A 17418-nucleotide genomic window follows, 5' to 3' on the forward strand; every position below is an offset into this window, starting at 1 on the left:
CCACCCGCCCAGGGCGGCCCCACCTCGCTTCGCTTCCAAGGAAAGGGGAAAAGCCGGAGTCCTTCCCTGCCGGTGGGAGGGCTCAAGAGTGGGCCGGGCCGAGGGGCGGAGCCTGGCGCCCCCGGTCCCTTCCCCTTGGCCGAGGCGCGGGGCCACCCGGGCGCCAGGGCCGTCCTCCCCTCTCCGCCCCTCCAGCAGGGGCGAGAGGGAGGGCGCTCGCGGGCCGGCACCCTCGGGGTTGCGCGCCTGGAAGTCAGCTCCCCGGTTGCGCAGCTCCATTTCCCCAAGGCAAACGCGCGCTCCGTCCCTCCCTCCTCGCTCGCTGGTGTCAATTCGGTTCCCTGGGCAGCATCCGAGAGCCCCTCCTTCCTCCCGCTCCCCCCCCCGCCAAGCAGCAGCAGCAAACTCGCCCTCCGTCGCCCCTCCTGCGCCCGGTGCCAGCCTCGTTCCCCAGCCAAGGGCCCCCGGGGCCTACAATGCAGGTCATTCCACCTCGTAAGCGCCGATTCACTCCGACGACAATGACCAAGAGCCATAAGGGGACCCTGAGATGCTTCAATCCCCGATTGAAGTGGCGGTGGGGGAGAGAGGCTGCATCCAGCAAGCATCACCTCCGCCCGCCCCACTCGGCCGCAGCCGGCCGCAGGGACCACTCTGCAAAGAGACGCTGGAGGGGGCGGTTCCTCCTCCTCGGTGCAGCCCTCCCGGCGAAGCCTTCGCTCTAGAGAAACCGCCCTTCCCAGACGCTGGAGAAAAGCGGCGCATCCGGTTCCTTTCTGCAGCTACCCGACAGGCTCAGCCGAGCGAACAGAGGAGCTCAGGGACACGTCTGGAGCTCTCCGTTATATTGTCCTACTGTGCCCTGCGCCGCGTGGGAGGCAGCCTGGTGGAAGCTTTTGGGCCCTGTCGCTGCTCTTCGCAAGACGCATGTAAAGCTGCGCTTGGTTAATCGAGGGCTCTGCCGATAGGGACGCTGTTGGACTACAAGCCCGGCCCTTCGTCTCCCATCCATCAAAAGCAACGTCAGTGGCTGCTGGACCTTGAGGTCGCATCAACGTTGCACCCACCGCCAGGTCATGTTTCCTAAGCCCCTGATGCCTATGGTGGGAAGAGGCAAAGAGATGGGGGCCTCTTTTGCGCAACGGGCCACAGTCTCTGCCAGGACCCGTTCACGTGGCACCAATGGCACCATACTGTTGCCTTCCATGTTGATGTTTGGCGTAATTGTGGCGTCCAGCGGTCTGCTCCTTATGATTGAGAAGGGGATTTTGGCAGAGATGAAGCCTCCACCACTACATCCTTCCCATGGAGAGCTGCCCTGGAGGCACGTTGGCAGTGCCAGAGCAGCACCAGCACCAGAGGGCATGGATTACCAGCTGCTGCAGGAAATCCGTAATAGAACCATTCGTACCATGTGCGGACAAAAAAACATGCCTCACAGTATCTGGGATCTCTCACCAGTACAGAGGAGAACAGTGCTCAAACACATCCTGGTTAGTGACAAACATCACTTTTTATACTGCTATGTTCCCAAAGTTGCCTGCTCCAACTGGAAACGAATCCTTAAAGTTTTGGATGGTGCCCTGGAGAATGTGAATGTGAAGCTTAAAATGGACCACAAAAGGGACTTGGTGTTCCTAAGCGACATGAAGCCAGATGAGATCCGTTACCGGCTAAAGCACTATTTCAAGTTCATATTTGTCCGGGACCCAATGGAAAGACTTTTGTCTGCTTATAGGAATAAATTTGGAGAGATCAAAGAATATCAGTTAAAGTATGGTGTGGAAATAGTCAAAAGATATAGGAAAAAAACCGGGAAAAGCACAGGAGATGATGTTACCTTCTCTGAATTTCTTCAGTACCTCTTAGATGAAGAGGTAGAGAGAATGAATGAACATTGGATGCCCATCTACAATTTATGCCAGCCCTGTGCAGTGAGATATGATTTCATTGGATCCTATGAAAGACTGAATGAGGATGCCAATTACATTCTTGAAAGGGTTCAAGCACCCTCTCTTATACAGTTCCCAGAAAGGCAATCATGGTATAAGCCAGTGACTCCTGAAACATTGCATTATTATCTGTGTAACACTCAGAGGGGGCTTATAAAAGACTTACTACCAAAGTACATTCTGGATTTTTCTTTGTTTGCCTACCCTCTTCCAAATGTTAGCAGTGAATTTTGCAGACAATGATTTTTTTTCACTGTGAAGAAGTCCGTGTTCTATGCAGTTTCCTAATTTTATACTCTTTTGACATCAAATGCTTTGCTGCTTGCTCTAAAGATCAAAAATAGCTTTACCTTTTTTTACAATATGTATACGTGCTGCTGAGTTAAGCACAATGTTTTTCTTTTAACTGTGGTTTTTGTATATTTCAGGAACAAAACATTTTTGTAGAATTATTGGAGTTTCAACTGCAGGACAGTCACATTTTGAAAAGAAATTGTAATAGCAACAACAGCTTTGGGAAGAGGACCCCAGCATCCCTTATTTGTATGCTTGTGTTGTGTCACTCGCTGGCATGTAAGATCTTGTCATGCAAAAGCAGCAATTTGATTCAGTGTTATATTTTTATTCCAGTATTGAACCACAGTGGCATTCAGGGACCTTTTATTGATATTGGTAGAGATATTAAGGCTGTGGTTTGCATAGGGTAGCCATAATTTGGGATTGACTTGAAGGCTGTCCATTTCCATTTTTTTTGCTACTCACTTATCTAGAAACAAGTCCCATTCAGCTCAGTGGACTTCCTTCTGAGGAAACATACATAGAATTGGGCTACGTCGAATATTGTTTGCATTATTTTGTATAATAAAAAGGTAACATCCTCATCCTAAGCATTTCTACCCACAAATCCCCCTGAATGAAATAATGCAGACAATAACGTGGTGGCTTTTATTACTGGGTTATGATGATATGATATCTCAAGCACCTATTTGGCTAGTTCAACAATTTATCGGCGATAGCATTTATAGAGCAAGCCTATGCATGTTTACTCATAAGTAAGTCCCACTGTGTGCACTGGAGCTTATTTGAGCTTTAAGGACTGCAGCCTTTAAAGTTCTGAGCATAGGGAAAATGCAAAGTATGGGAGAGCCCATCAATAACAGTAGGGATGTGTGCGTGTCAAACACACTCGTCAAATAATTTGGAGCTTTGTATACCGTAGCTTCAGATAATGGGATTTGTATCTTCTTTGGTGCACTAGTTTACTAGGTGCTATCATGTTTTCTCTGTTTTCTCCATGAAAATATATGCGCTTTGTTTGTTAAGCTGTTAACACCGACTGTTTTCCTAATCCTATCTCAAAGATTATCTCTGAGGTAATAGTTACAATGTAGTTAGAAAACATAATTTTGTTGGGAATTTGTTGAAGTCAGGTTAAGTTCTGATGATTACATGCATTCTCACAGCTTTTTATTTAAGCATTATGGTTATTAAACATGAAAAAGTTCATACAGATTCATGAATGTTTATTCAGTGTCTGTCTTTTTAATAAAGTTTGTATGTAATATTTTTCTTGGATGTTGTGTGTTTCCTTTTATTATGTGGTTTGGAGAAAGGGGCAACACCCAGCATTTGTAATGTTTTGAAAGCTGGAAGGTCTTTTTTTGTTACAAGCAAACCAATTCCTTTATCTTATGCTTCTCCCCTTCCCCACAGCTATTTTTAGCCACTGTGCTAAAAAGATACAGTATGTGATCTAAATGTATAGCTGGTTAAACTAGCAGGGGTGCTGCATGGCTCTACTTTCCACTTGCCAGGAAAAGACTTAAACATAAGCAACAGCACCCTCCGCCGCTCCTCCTGTGCCCGGTGCCAGCTTCGTTCCCCAGCAAAGGGCTCCGGGGCCTTGTCTTTGGACCTGCTGGGTGGACTCCCAGCAATCACTCCCACCACCACCCTGCGCCTTTTCGAGACCAAGTGTTCCATCCATGGGGGGGGGGTGGAGTAAAGAGCACCCAGCAGAAGCGCCTCCTGGAGAGTCCTGCTGGAAAACCAACAGAGGGAGGGGAAACGTTTCCAGCCCACGCCTCGCAAAACCCCCCCAAAACGCTCCAGCCCACCTTCCCCCTTTTCTTGCTGCCTGGTACTGGGACAGGAGGGGTATCCAGGGGTCATCTAGACCCACCTGGGTTGATTTGGCCCAGGCAAGGAAGGAGAAGGTGCACCTTCCAGAAGCAGCCCCCTCGCAGATGTATGTGCTTTCCCCCCCATCTTTAGCCTACATCCCTCCCAGATCCCCTGCCCCCCCGCCTGCAAACTCCTGCCTAGGTCTCTCCTTTATTCTCCTGGCCACCGCCTCCTCACGTGACCGTTGCTGCCCAGCTCCTGCTGCGTCAGCACAGGCCCGTCCCCCCCAGCTCTTGCACCTGGAGTGTTTGGCAGCACCACAGAGCACCCGCCTGATGAGACATTAGCTCCTCTCCCCAGAGAGACATGGGTTGGTGTCTTTCCTTTTCGCTCTCCCCAAAGCCCGTTTGGCTCTTTGCACCAGGAGCAACTAGTTTTTTGGAGCCCTCCATCCATCTGACAAACTGAGAGGAGGCTCAAATCAATTCAGCCCCTGCAGCACCGAGCCTTTGAAGACCAAGGCCTCCACCCATGGGCTGACATGGCCCCAACAGGAAAACCAGAAGGCAAGCAGGGGTGGCGGCTCACAGCAAATGGAGGAGTTGAGCTAAACGGGGCTGGGGACCAAATGTGCAGCATGGATGCCCCATGCCACCCTTCAGTGGCCCAGCTTTCGTCTGCTCCAGGAGAGGCCAGAGGGGATCCCTCCCTCCCTCTCGCTCCAGCTCAGATGGGGATTTTCCTGTGTCACAGATCCGAGCAGAGGACAGGCACAAAGGAGACAGCCCACAAAAAAGCTTTGTTTAGATTTCACCTAAAACTGTCGTGGGAGAGGGTGAGGACGTCAGAGGGGAAGCCTGCTTTGGGGGAAGGGGGACCCAGGCCTGGGGTGTGGAGGGGGTCTTTGGTGAGCCAGGCTCATCAGCAAGGCAGTGCCTTGTTTCATCCAGGGGTCAGTGGCGGGCATCGCTCAGGCCTGCAGGTCAACGGGGCTGGCTGGCAGTGCCAGCCGGATTCGGATAGTAGTAGCAAGGGCAAGAATACATCCCTGGGGACAGAGGAGGGGGGTCAGGAAGGGTCAGGCCAGACAGCAGAAGCTGCAGCACAGAAGGGGCCGATCCTGGGCCAGGCTCCCTCCCTGGAGGACTCCCCTCTCTCTTATTGGTGGCTGTCCAGTGGAGGCCTCTTGCAGAGGGAGGAAGGTCCAGAGGGCCTGCTTTGCATGCAGAATGCCTGACGATGGCCTCTTCAGTTCAAAGGGCATCAAGGGCAGGTGATGGGGACCAGCCTTTGCCAACTTGGTGCCCTCCAGTTGGAGGGCACCAGGTTGGCAAAGGCTAGAGTAGACAGTTCAGATGGGCAACAGGCTCCTCCAAAGGGTCACTCCCTCCCTCCCTTGGGTGCCAGCTGCCTGCCCTTGCCGCTCTTCTTCTTGCTCTCCACGGGCTTGAAGTGGATGGTGGGGATGGGGCAGACCAGCTGTTTGGGGTCTATCAGGCAGGACTTCTTGTCCCAGCCAGCTCCCTCCAGGTAGAGACCTCAGACCCACCCCCTTCCTTTCTAGAGGCCCAGGGTGGGGAGAGAGAAGATGCAGGAATGAAGGCATGGGGGGCATCTCTAGAGCCCCTGGAGGTCCCAGCTCACAGGCACTCTATGCCTTGGGGAAGCACCTACCTTGGGGGGGGGTAGATGAGGTTGTTGTCATTAGGGTTGCCAGGTTCTTGGCCTGAGACTGAGCCTGTATCTTTAGGAGAAGAGAAAGTCAGCCAAGTGCAGGTGTTCTTGCAACCCTGTAATGGGAAAAACCACAAGGTGGAATTCTCCCTTCCCCCTGCACAACTTTTAAAGATACAAAAGACCTCTTGGAGGCCGGACCTGGCAACTGAGAGGTCTTCTGTATCTTTAAGAGTTGTGCAGAGGGAAGGAAGAATTCCACCTTGTGGTTTTTCCCATTACAGGGTTGCAAGAACACCTGCACTTGGCTGACTTTCTTTTCTCCTAGATACAGGATCAGTCTCAGGCCAAGAACCTGGCAACCCTAATCTCACTATTTCTCTTCCCAATGTCTATTTGAGACTGTAAACCCCTTGTGGTAAGGACCTGCTATACCTGTTCTTTGTAATGTGACACGTACACAGATTACCCGTCTTTATAGAACAATCGACACAGCTCATTAGTGCTGATGTAATGCTTCCACTGATCACTCATAACAACATAAGAGTCTTGCTGGATCAGGCCAGAGGCCCATCTAGTCTAGCATCCTGCTCACTGTGGTCAACGAGATGCCTATGGGAAGCCCACATGCAGGTCCTGAGTGTGAAAGCACTCTCGCCACTTGCAGTCCCAAAGTATTTAAAGGCATACTGCTTTTGACAATTCCTGTATACTTCTCCATGAAATTTCTGTATAAGGGAGCTCATTCACTATAAGCATTCTAAACTATTAATCATTTTTATTTGTCTATACCAGCTGCAACAACTGTCCTCATTTGGTCCAATAACAATAAATATTGCTAGGCTTCTAGCCTTCAGTCTGATATGCAAAATTTGCCACTTTCAAACAGATGAATTTTGGGGCATTTCACTCTAATAATACCAAATGCACGGGTAAGTAGAGACGAGCGTATCTGGCCCTCAGGGCTCAAGTGCATCTAGCAGGTAGTCTTGCGGCTGGGGTCTACTGTTGCCCATTACAAAGAGGTAGGGAAGCAGCATAACAGAGGGCCTGATGTTTGCCATGACATTTGTAACAGGTTCTGTGATGTGTAGTGCCTAGTGCCTTGGGATGATGTCACTGCCTCATAGTAGGGATTACAGGTCTCATTTGGTTTTGGTAACCTTCAGATTTTGAACTACAACTCTCATCATCCCAGATCAGTAGCCATACTGGCTACGAATTATTCGAGTTTATGGAACCTTCAGGTGCAGACAGTCTGGAATTCAGTAGGAAATCGGACAGTGTTCCTCAGAACCCACTGATTCAGATTTTAATTTATTATCTAAATAATCTAATTAACTAAATCATTAATTTTACAGTGCCAATTGATGTTAAGCACTTTGTAAATAAATATGGCAATGCCCTAAGTGTCTCTAGTCACCGCACAATAAGCACCGTATCAGGAGACTGTCACGTTTACCAAAGAAGTACAGCACATCAGTTCTGTAAAGATGCATAGAATCAAGTGATACTGATACTTGCATTGACGCCAACTTGTTCCAGTAGGAAAGTGCAGTTCTGACATGTATGGATTTCATAAAGCACAGCAACACCTACGTCACGCTACTTCAGTATTAAAATTATTTTAAAAATAATCATACTACTGTAATGAAAGATTAGATGAGGCTCCCAAGCTTGCCCCATCTTTACTGCCAAACAGCAAGCAGAACACCAAAGTAGTTACTCAACAATTTTGCATGACCTGATTTGACAGGTCAGAATGCCACTGCGACATTCTAGGGCCAGATGGTGCAACAGCTATTCAGATGATTGACTAAGAACAGCATCCCTAATTTTATACCTGGAGGTTTCACAAAATCTCATTTTCTGCTTAATCCAATCCCATTAAAGCTGGAATATCGCCTACCAGAAGAACCACAAGTTAAATTTAATTTAAAATGCAAAATAAATATTTGTATTTTTGTAAGTCAGTCTGCAAACTTTCTGCGCCACCTGTTGGCCACCAAAAGCAACTGCTGTTAATACATGAATTTCTCAACAAAGTAGAGTATTTCATGGATGACAAGTTGTTGATAAAAAAGGGGCCCTTCAAGTGTTATACATACATGCAGTCATTGTGTTCAATTACAAGTTAAACAGGTTGCTTGGTTTTAAATATTCTGGTAACACCATTACTGGGTTATTAGTGAAACCCAATAAAGATGAAATCAGTGTGTGTTTGTTCACAAATTCCAAGATTAGATATTTAAATATTAAATTTAACCCTGAAGGATATGATGGACATAACAAAACTCATTTAAAAAGCTGGTGTTTCGGTGAACTTACACAATCTGCTTTTACCCAGGAAAAACAGATTGGAATGAGTTTTGTACAGGTTTTCTCTAAAGCAAAGACCATCAAGGTAGATTTTCCCCCACTTAGAATCACTGTGATATATACACCTTGGAAAGTGTTACCACAAATCACACCCTGAAATTGCAAATACAACTGAAAAGCCCAGTTACAAACCAAGTAGGCGATGAGATTTACAAATATGACAAGGTGGAGGTCATTGGATCTCTGGGAACGCTAAACTGACGTAGCAGATGTAAGAACTAACAGCTTATGTTTATACAGAGTTGTCCTATTAAACCCACTGATTTTTCTGCTCATCATTCAGTCTTTATGTAATTTGGCTGCATATTTGGAAATACCAGGTCAGCTGTTAGCTTTGCTTACAGCAACCCATCTAGGCGAATGACAGTGTCATCATCATGTCATCATACTGAGTTTGTCAAGACAACACAACTTGGAATGGTGCAACTTTGCATGAAATAAAAGATTAGCAGGACGACTGGTATAGGCTTGATTTCAACAAACTTGGCCTCTAATACAGACCCCTCTTTAAAAAAAAAAAGCATGGAACGTACTCTTCTTGCTCATATTATAGGACCCAGCAGCTCACTCTGTGCATCACCTGAAATAATCCAGTGTCCAAGAACAAGTGATAGTTTGCTAGATTTGGAACAAGCATTACTGACACTTTTGGGTATTGGGGATTGTTGCCATTTTCAATCTCGCACTCGAAAGATAACTCCATGCCTTTAAATATATTATGAACTTCTTATGCACAGAAACACACAAAAGCTTTTGACACTTCTGTTCTTTCTCTCAAAGTAGTGAAGCTGATGATGAGAAGCAGCTGGTGTCTACATGTAAAGAGTCTTCAGAACAGGCATGCTTGCGTCTTCTGCCTCAACATTACTACCACATTTTTCAAGGACAGGAAAGTTCATCAAATGATCATCAGCATTTCACCAGTTCTTTGTTTGTTGGTGGTGCTGAGACTTCTTCGCCACACATAAACTGTTCCTAAAATATAAAAAACAGGAGTCATACATTTTTTCCAGCAGTCACTGACACGGTCGATCAAAAGAATAAGCTTCACAATGAATTTGTGCTCTCCCAAAATGATTACATTTCTATATTAATGTAAGACTGGCACTAATAATTAAATGTTACTATAATAGACAAACATAACCTCAAAATAGGATGCGGTTAATTTGTACTGAACTCCATGGCACTAACTTCCAAGTATGCATGTATAGGACTGGGTGTAAAGCACATTTACATTTCAGGGAAGAATAAAATTAATTCAGCCTTGCACACTAAAAACATTTTCAATTTGTTTGATCTACCCTGGAAACAGGTTTGTTTCCAAGCCCAGCCTCCAGCCTTTAAGGCCCTAAATAGCTTGTCACATATGTACTTTAAGGATCCACTTCTTCCATATGTTCTTCCCCACATGCTCTGTTCATTAACAAAGGCCCTACTCTGGATTTATTGACTGTCCGAAGCCCAAAAAGCAGCAAAGAATAGGACCATTTTGGTGGTGGCACCAATCTTGTGGAAAGCCCTCTCAACCGATATTCACCAAGCCCTGTAACTTCTATTGTTTTAGCCACTTGGCTAAAACCTGGTTGTTCATAGAACATAGAATAATAGAGTTGGAAGGGGCATATAAGGCCATCAAGTCCAACCCCCTGCTCAATGCAGGAATCCAAATCAAAGCATTCCCGACAGATGGTTGTCCAGCTGCCTCCAGTGAATGCCTCCAGTGTCGGGGAGCCCACTACCTCTCTAGGTCATTGGTTCCATTGTCGTATGGCTCTAACAGGAAGTTTTTCCTGATGTCCAGTCGAAATCTGGCTTCCTGCAGCTTGAGCCCATTATTCCATGTCCTGCACTCTGGGACGATCGAGAAGAGATCCCAGTCTTCCTCTATGTGACCTTTCATGAATTTGAAAAGTGCTATCATATCTCCCCTCAGTCTTCTCTTCTCCAGGATAAACATGCCCAGTTCTTTCTGTCTCTCCTCATAGGGCTTTGTTTCCAGTTCCCTGATCATCCTTGTTGCCCTCCTCTGAACCTGTTCCAGTTTCTCTGCATTCTTCCTGAAGTGCGGAGACCAGAACTGGACGCAGTATTCAAAATGAGGCCTAACCAGTGCTGAATAGAGGGGAACTAATACTTCACGCAATTTGGAAACTATACTTCTGTTAATGCAGCCTAATATAGCATTTGCCTTTTTTGCAGCCACATCACACTGTTGGCTCATATTCAGCTTGTGATCAATGACAATTCCAAGATCCTTCTCACATGTCATATTGCTGAGCCAAGTATCCCTGATCTTATAACTGTGCATTTGGTTTCTTTTTCCTAAGTGTAGAACTTTGCATTTATCCCTGTTAAATTTCATTCTGTCATTTTCAGCCCAACGTTCCAGCCTATCAAGGTCCCTTTGAATTTTGTTTCTGTCTTCCATGGTATTAGCTATGTCCCCCAATATTGTATCATCTGCAAATTTGATAAGCATGTTCTGTACCTCCTCATCCAAATCGTTAATAAAAATGTTGAAGAGCACTGGGCCCAGGATCAAGCCCTGTGGTACCCCACTCATTACTTCCGCCCAGTTTGAGAAGGAACTATTGATAAGAGCTCTTTGAGTACAATTCTGGAGCCAACTGTGGATCCACCTAATAGTTGTTCCATCCAGCCCACATTTAGCTAGCTTGCTAATCAGAACATCATGGGGTACTTTGTCAGAAGCTTTGCTGAAGTCGAGATATATTATGTCCACAGCATTCCCACAGTCTACAAGGGAGGTTACCTGATCAAAAAATGAGATGAGATTAGTTTGGCAGGATTTGTTCTTCATAAATCCATGTTGGCTCCTAGTAATCATTGCATTGCTTTCAAGACGCTTACAGATTGACTGCTTTATAATCTGCTCCAAAATTTTTCCAGGGATTGATGTTAGGCTGACTGGTCTGTAGTTCCATGGTTCCTCCTTTTTGCTCTTTTTGAAGATAGGGACATTAGCTCTCCTCCAGTCATCTTCAGCCAGTTCCTTCAATACTCTAGGATGCAGTTTATCGGGCCCTGGAGTTTTGAACTCGTTCAAAGTGATTAGGTATTCCTTGACCATTTGTCTATCAATCTCAAGCTCCAATCCTGCCCCTTCTACTTCATGTTTCCCGGGAGGGTCATAGACCCTCTTTTGGGAGAAGACTGAGCCAAAGTAGGAATTGAGCACTTCTGCCTTTTCTTTGTCATCTGTTATCATTTTGCCATCCTCATTGAGTAGCTGTGCCACCGTTTCCTTTCTCTGTCTTTTACTATGGATGTACCTGAAGAAAGCCTTTTTGTTGCTTTTAGCATCTCTCATTCTCAGCTTTAGCCTTCTTGACACCATCCCTGCGATTCCGTGATACCTGCCTGTACTCTTCCTTTGTGGCCTGGCCTTCTTTCCACTTCCTGTATGTGTCCTTTTCCCCCCAGGCCATCTCTGAGCTTTTTGTGAAGCCACATTGGCTTCTTCTGCTGTTTCCCCCCTTTTTTCCTTGTTTGAATTGCTTGCTATTGCGCTTCTAGAATTTCCTTTTTTAGAAGCAAGCATTAGGGTTGCTTGTCATGGAACCGTACTTACAATTGTTCTGAGTTTATTGAAATCAGCTTTCCTGAAGTCCAGGGGGCGCGTATGGCTACTCTCAGCTTTTGCTTCTGTTAAAATCAAGAATTCAAGTATGGTGTGGTCACTTTCCCCCAGAGTTCCTGTAACTGCCACTTGATCCACCAAATCATCTCTATGGGTTAGAAGGTGTGCAGCTGAAAGACTTATCTCCTTTCATTATGAATATTTTAAGGCTGTTTTCCTTCCTCTCTGCCTTCATTTTGGTTTGGGGGATTTCATGAGTTGTAGTTTTTAATGGATTTTGGATTCTTTATTGTTTTCTTCTTATGAGCATGGTATTTCATGGTTGTTTCATGCATTTTGTGGTTATATGTCACTTTGAATTTCTTCGGGGGGGGTAAAAAGCAGGATATAAATTTTAAACCAATAAATGAAATGTATTGTATCCATTTTGCTAATCATAAAGTAGGCCAGGACTATAAGGGAAATAAACTTGCCACTACTACATCTACCAGTACCAACTGCTTTTCCCCTCAGCTGTCTGTTTCTTGCACTAAAATGGTGGCTGTCATCACAACACATAATCACAACAGCCCCACATTTCAGTACTACCAGGTGAATAGCAGGAAAAATAGGCCTACATGTTTAGGAGAGAATGCAACTGGAGGCAACAGCTTCAGGGCTGAACCACAGCAGGACTACAATGACAATTAGGTAACTATAGGAGTTGACTGAAACCCAAGAACTCGTATATCCCGAAGTGGTACTATTATGGTGAACAGAAAATTTTAGAGGACAACTCAATTTACATTGCCATAGTTTTGCCTGTTCAGTCAAATAATTCAATATCCACTTTGTCAACAGACTTGAAATTCTAAATGTATTTAAGATTGTTCAACTAAGTTCATTAAGACATGCGCTCTGGTGAACGTGGTCAGGATTGCAACTTTGAGTACTGACTTTCACTATGTAAAGGTTTTCAAAAGCACAATTATGGCCAATGATAAATTACTTTGGAGAGATCCATTTGATTTCACTTAGTGCAGCCTATTCTTGGAGGGGAAAAATCCCATAAACTGTAATGTGCAAATACACAGGTGTCACATTCAAAACAGAAGTTGTGTCACTCTGTATCAGCAAGAGAAATACTGTGCAATATTAGGGACTTATTCACAATGTGTGTTTTTGCAAGAATATTATCTCACTAGGAGCATGGATGTGAAAACTAGAAACAATGGGTAATATTGAGTGTCACACAAGTGAACTTCCACTCATGCAGTGAGACTTCTTCCTGTTGCAGTCTCCTCCCCTTCAAAACATCTGCTTCCCCAACCCTCCAGAGCACTTTGCGGGGGGTGGTGGATGTGGGAGGCTGGAAGAGGTCAGAGAAAAGGAAGGAAATTCCCATTGCTTGAATGTTAAGCATGTTCCGCTGGCAGGTAAATACAGCTGGATGCCATGCAATGGATTATATCCAGGCTAAGTTGGTTACACTTAAGACTCATTGAAATCAATGGGACGGAAGTGTGGCTAACACTCTAGAACAAACCAAACGGGAATAGAGAACACATCCTGATAGCCACAGCATGAAAGCAGTACATAACCTGTGCATTTACTGGAGCATCACAGCATTAGCAGATCCTATGGTACAAGATTTACTATAATTCTCCTAATACTTTATGTGAGCAAGAAGAAAGAATAATCCACACCAAAAAGTACCCTCAGAAGTGTATCCATTTATGTGAACACAGACCATGGCAAGCACAACGTCTGCCCCTGCCCACTCCTTACCTTATCGTAAATTACTTTTACTATGAGTGAACAGCTTGGGCAAGTGGCCACATCTTCACCATTCTCCAGATCCTCCTGCAATGATACACAAGAAGAGCCTATCATCTCCTGGACAGGGCACTTCCTCATTTGTTATAGGTCATTTCGACCCTCTCGCCAAAGCTTAGATCCAAGAGTCAGAGCAGAGAAGGTTGTAGAACAAAAAAAGAAGGACTGAAGCAGGAGTAAGAGTCTCAGAGGAAACAACCCACAGGCAAGGTCACCACTGGATTCAAATGTTCTCCCTATAGAGCATGTATGCAGTTCAGAGGTATTCTTGGATTCAGCATTGCTCCAGGTAGACGTCATCCAGACTGCTTTAAAAAAAATCACCTGGTTTGTCAACTGTGCCCTCTGCTGAAAAGAAGAATCTTGCTACACACCACCCTGCAAACGTCCATATTATTATTATTATTAATTAGATTTGCATCTTTCCCTTCCTCCCAAAGGAGCCCAAGGTGGCCAAACAACACAATTAAAGACATTACAAATTTTAAAATTTAAAACACTTGAAATACATTTGAACACAAAGCATCCAAGCACAGAGGTGCTGAGCTGCCAGAATCCATTGGCTTTCAGTTCCAGATGCCTGAGTGAACAAAAACATGTCCAGATTCCATCTGAACAATGATAAAAATGGGGATAAATGCACTGTACCAGGGAGGAATGTCCACAATCAGGGCACTGCCACAAAGGAAGCCCTGCTATGGGTCACTGACCCCAGTAACACTTGCCAATGTCAGTACTAGCACAGCCTTCCACACTGACTTCAGGGCCAGAATGGTTAATATTGGGGAAAAGCAATCTATTAAATACTTGCTCCCCAAGCCAGCTTTGCACGCAATGCTCCTAGGATCAGTGACATGTAGTCCCACCATATTTTCCCACTCAACAACCTGGCTGCTGCATTCTTTGCTACCTGCAATGTCCAAACTGTTTAAGGATAGCCCCACATAAAGCACATTGCAGTAGTCCAATACTGGACTATCATAACGTGTTTCATGCAAGGCTGCCCTCAAATTGTTGTTGTTGTTATATGCCTTCAAGTCGATTACGACTTATGGCGACCCTATGAATCAGTGACCTCCAATAGCATCTGTCATGAACTACCCTGTTCAGATCTTGTAAGTTCAGGTCTGTGGCTTCCTTGATGGAATCAATCCATCTCTTGTTTGGCCTTCCTCTTTTTCTACTCCTTTCTGTCTTTCCCAGCATTATTATCTTTTCTAATGAATCATGTCTTCTCATGATGTGTCCAATGTATGATAACATCAGTTTCATCATTTTAGCTTCTAGTGACAGTTCTGATTTAATTTGTTCTAACACCCAATTATTGGTCTTTTTCGCAGTCCATGGTATGCACAAAGCTCTCCTCCAACACCACATTTCAAATGAGTTGATTTTTCTCTTATCCGCTTTTTTCACTGTCCAGCTTTCACATCAATACATAGAGATTGGGAATACCATGGTCTGAATGATCCTGACTTTAGTGTTCAGTGATACATCTTTGCATCTGAGGACCTTTTCTAGTTCTCTAATAGCGGCCCTCCCCAGTCCTAGACTTCTTCTGATTTCTTGACTATTGTCTCCATTTTGGTTAATGACTGTGACGAGGTATTGCCTTGACAAGTTCAATGTCCTCATTGTCAACTTTAAAGTTACATAAATCTTCTGTTGTCATTACTTTAGTCTTCTTGACTTTCAGCTGTAGTCCTTCTTTTGTGCTTTCCTCTTTAACTTTCACCAGCATTCGTTTCAAATCATGACTGGTTTCTGCTAGTAGTATGGTATCGTCTGCATATCTTAAATTATTGATATTTCTCCTGCCAATTTTCACACCTCCTTCATCTTGGTCCAGTTCCACTTTCCATATGATATGTTCTGTGTATAGATTAAACAAATAGGGTGATAAAATACACCCGTCTCACACCCTTTCCAGTGTGGACTATCATAACGTGTTTCATGCAAGGCTGCCCTCAAATACAGTTCAAAAACATTAACGGGTTCAAAACGCAGATGTGCGTTTGTTGTCTGGTGCTAATCGTGGACCATTGAGGACACTTTCTCCCATGTGAATTTCCTCAAGTACCCAGATCAACTTAAAACTGTATTTATAAAAATATTTATACCCCACCCTTCAGCCCTTAAATAGGACCATTAATAGATCATCTTACCTGGAGTGGTGCAAAGGGTTCAATGGGCTACCTGTCAGTCATGTAAAATCAAAATGTTGTCAGACAAATGTTGTCAGACATGCTGGTGAGGACTAGAGAGAGGGCTTTTTCAATTGTGGCCCCCACCCTGTGGAACTCCCTCCCAAATGATCTCCGCCATGCCCCCTCCTTAATGAGTTTATGCCGGGCCGTGAAGACCTGGCTCTTCAGGCAGGCTTTTGGGGTGGGCTAGATTTTATTCTTCTTGTTTCCAGATTTTTAATGCTTATTGTATTTGTATGTTTGTTTTGTACGTTGCCCAGAGTGGCTGGATAGCCAGCCAGATGGGTGACTAAGAAAATAAATAAATAAATAAATAAATAAATAAATAAGATGACCTCAAGTCAGATGTTTCCTTTGCAAGCATGGCTCAAATTAAAATTTGATGCAGAGGACTATTGCAAGCCTGCTTTGGACAGAGATCAGGAATTCTATAGGCAGCCAATCCTATCAGTGCTTGCTGTCACCACCAATCAATGCTGACACAAGCCTCCCTTCCCAAGAAATAATTGGGAGCACACTTTATGGCTCCTAATTATTTATTCAGTCATGTCTCCACCTACTCTACATCTAACATCATAGATGACATCAGGTGTGGGGCAGGTAAGCGTAGTTGTGGAAAACAGCTTTATGGGCTAAATGGGGATCTGTGCCAGGCCTAATCTGGCCCATGAGCTGTAGGTTCCCCACCCCTGATCTAAGCCCTAAAGAGCACTCCCTTTTAAGGTTTACTTCCTTAGCTGAAGCAAGGTCAGCATCTGTATGAAGCAGTCTTGTCCCCCTTTGAGCAATGCTGTCTCTTTCAAGACCCTCACAAGGCTAGTTCTCTGTAGAAAGAAAGGGATTCCCTCCCCCCTCCCATTTCTCCAAGCCTTTGAGGTTTAATATTTTAGTCTCTGCTGTTCTCTCTGTGTGTGTTTTTGTTTTGGCAGTTTGGCTTTAACTAGCAGTTCTAGTTTATAATGGTTTTTAGGTTTCATTGTAATTGTATATAAAATGTTATAGCTGCAAGCCACTTTATGGCCTTACATGGAATGGAAAAGCAGGACAAAAATGAACCAAATTATAATTAAAGAAAGACTCCTGTATAAGCAGCGTCAGCCAATGCTACTTTTCTCATCTCCTGAAACAAGCTTTATTGCCAGAACCAGCTCTTCTAAGCACATAAGGTTCTAGCACCCAGAGCCATGTGGCAATGCTGGTGGGTAACTGTGGCCACGCCCCGAACCTCCAAGGAACAGACATGGAGCGCAAACTCAGAAGTCACTCTCGCCGAGTTTAATGTGACATTCCTACGTAAGTGTGAAAGCAACACACACACAAACCACTTACCCGCGTGATGAGGAAACGATCCCCGCACGGGCACGGGTAGCTGTAGGTTTCCGTCTCCTCATCGTACTCGAAGTCCTCGATCTCCACTTCGTCGTGGAAAACAGACATATCCCAGCCCGGATCTCACTCTCCAGAGAAACTATCAGCTAATGCCACTAGGCCACCGAATGCCAGTTAAAAAATGAATAAATTACACACCACCATCTTTGTTCCGGTTTGACGCCACACGGGAACTCCTCACCAATCAGCTTTCAGGAAAAGAAACAAAGGGCACAAGATATATGTCACCCTCGCGATGTCTGGGAACCAATCAGAGAGGGAGGGAGGGACAAAGGGG

The 17418-nt window shown here is 45.0% G+C and overlaps 2 protein-coding genes across 2 annotated transcripts; one reads left to right on the top strand and one right to left on the bottom strand.

The window, feature by feature from the left end:
* Positions 1 to 541: 541 nt before the first annotated feature.
* On the top strand, positions 542 to 3518 carry CHST14 (carbohydrate sulfotransferase 14). The gene has a single exon (XM_061586049.1). It carries the CDS (start codon positions 1077 to 1079, stop codon positions 2193 to 2195), a length of 1119 nt encoding a protein of 372 aa, XP_061442033.1. The 5' UTR covers positions 542 to 1076; the 3' UTR covers positions 2196 to 3518.
* Positions 3519 to 6508: 2990 nt separating this feature from the next.
* Positions 6509 to 17353, bottom strand: LOC133364951 (diphthamide biosynthesis protein 3). The gene is made up of 3 exons (XM_061586052.1): positions 17082 to 17353; positions 13498 to 13572; positions 6509 to 9104 (listed from the first exon to the last, which is right to left on the bottom strand). Exons 1-3 carry the CDS (start codon positions 17187 to 17189, stop codon positions 9039 to 9041), a joined length of 249 nt encoding a protein of 82 aa, XP_061442036.1. The 5' UTR covers positions 17190 to 17353; the 3' UTR covers positions 6509 to 9038.
* Between the last annotated feature and the right edge of the window lie 65 nt (positions 17354 to 17418).

Source organism: Rhineura floridana, chromosome 10 (assembly GCF_030035675.1).
Source record: "Rhineura floridana isolate rRhiFlo1 chromosome 10, rRhiFlo1.hap2, whole genome shotgun sequence".
In the NCBI taxonomy this organism is placed as follows: domain Eukaryota; kingdom Metazoa; phylum Chordata; class Lepidosauria; order Squamata; family Rhineuridae; genus Rhineura; species Rhineura floridana.

Coding starts and splice junctions, on each gene's coding strand:
- CHST14 (XM_061586049.1), top strand. CDS start 1,077: ATGTTTCCTAAGCCCCTGATGCCTATGGTGGGAAGAGGCAAAGAGATG.
- LOC133364951 (XM_061586052.1), bottom strand. CDS start 17,189: ATGTCTGTTTTCCACGACGAAGTGGAGATCGAGGACTTCGAGTACGAT. Junction 13,573..17,081: donor ATCGTTTCCTCATCACGCGG/GTAAGTGGTTTG, acceptor GTATCATTGCAG/GAGGATCTGGAGAATGGTGA. Junction 9,105..13,497: donor TAAAAGTAATTTACGATAAG/GTAAGGAGTGGG, acceptor TTTATATTTTAG/GAACAGTTTATGTGTGGCGA.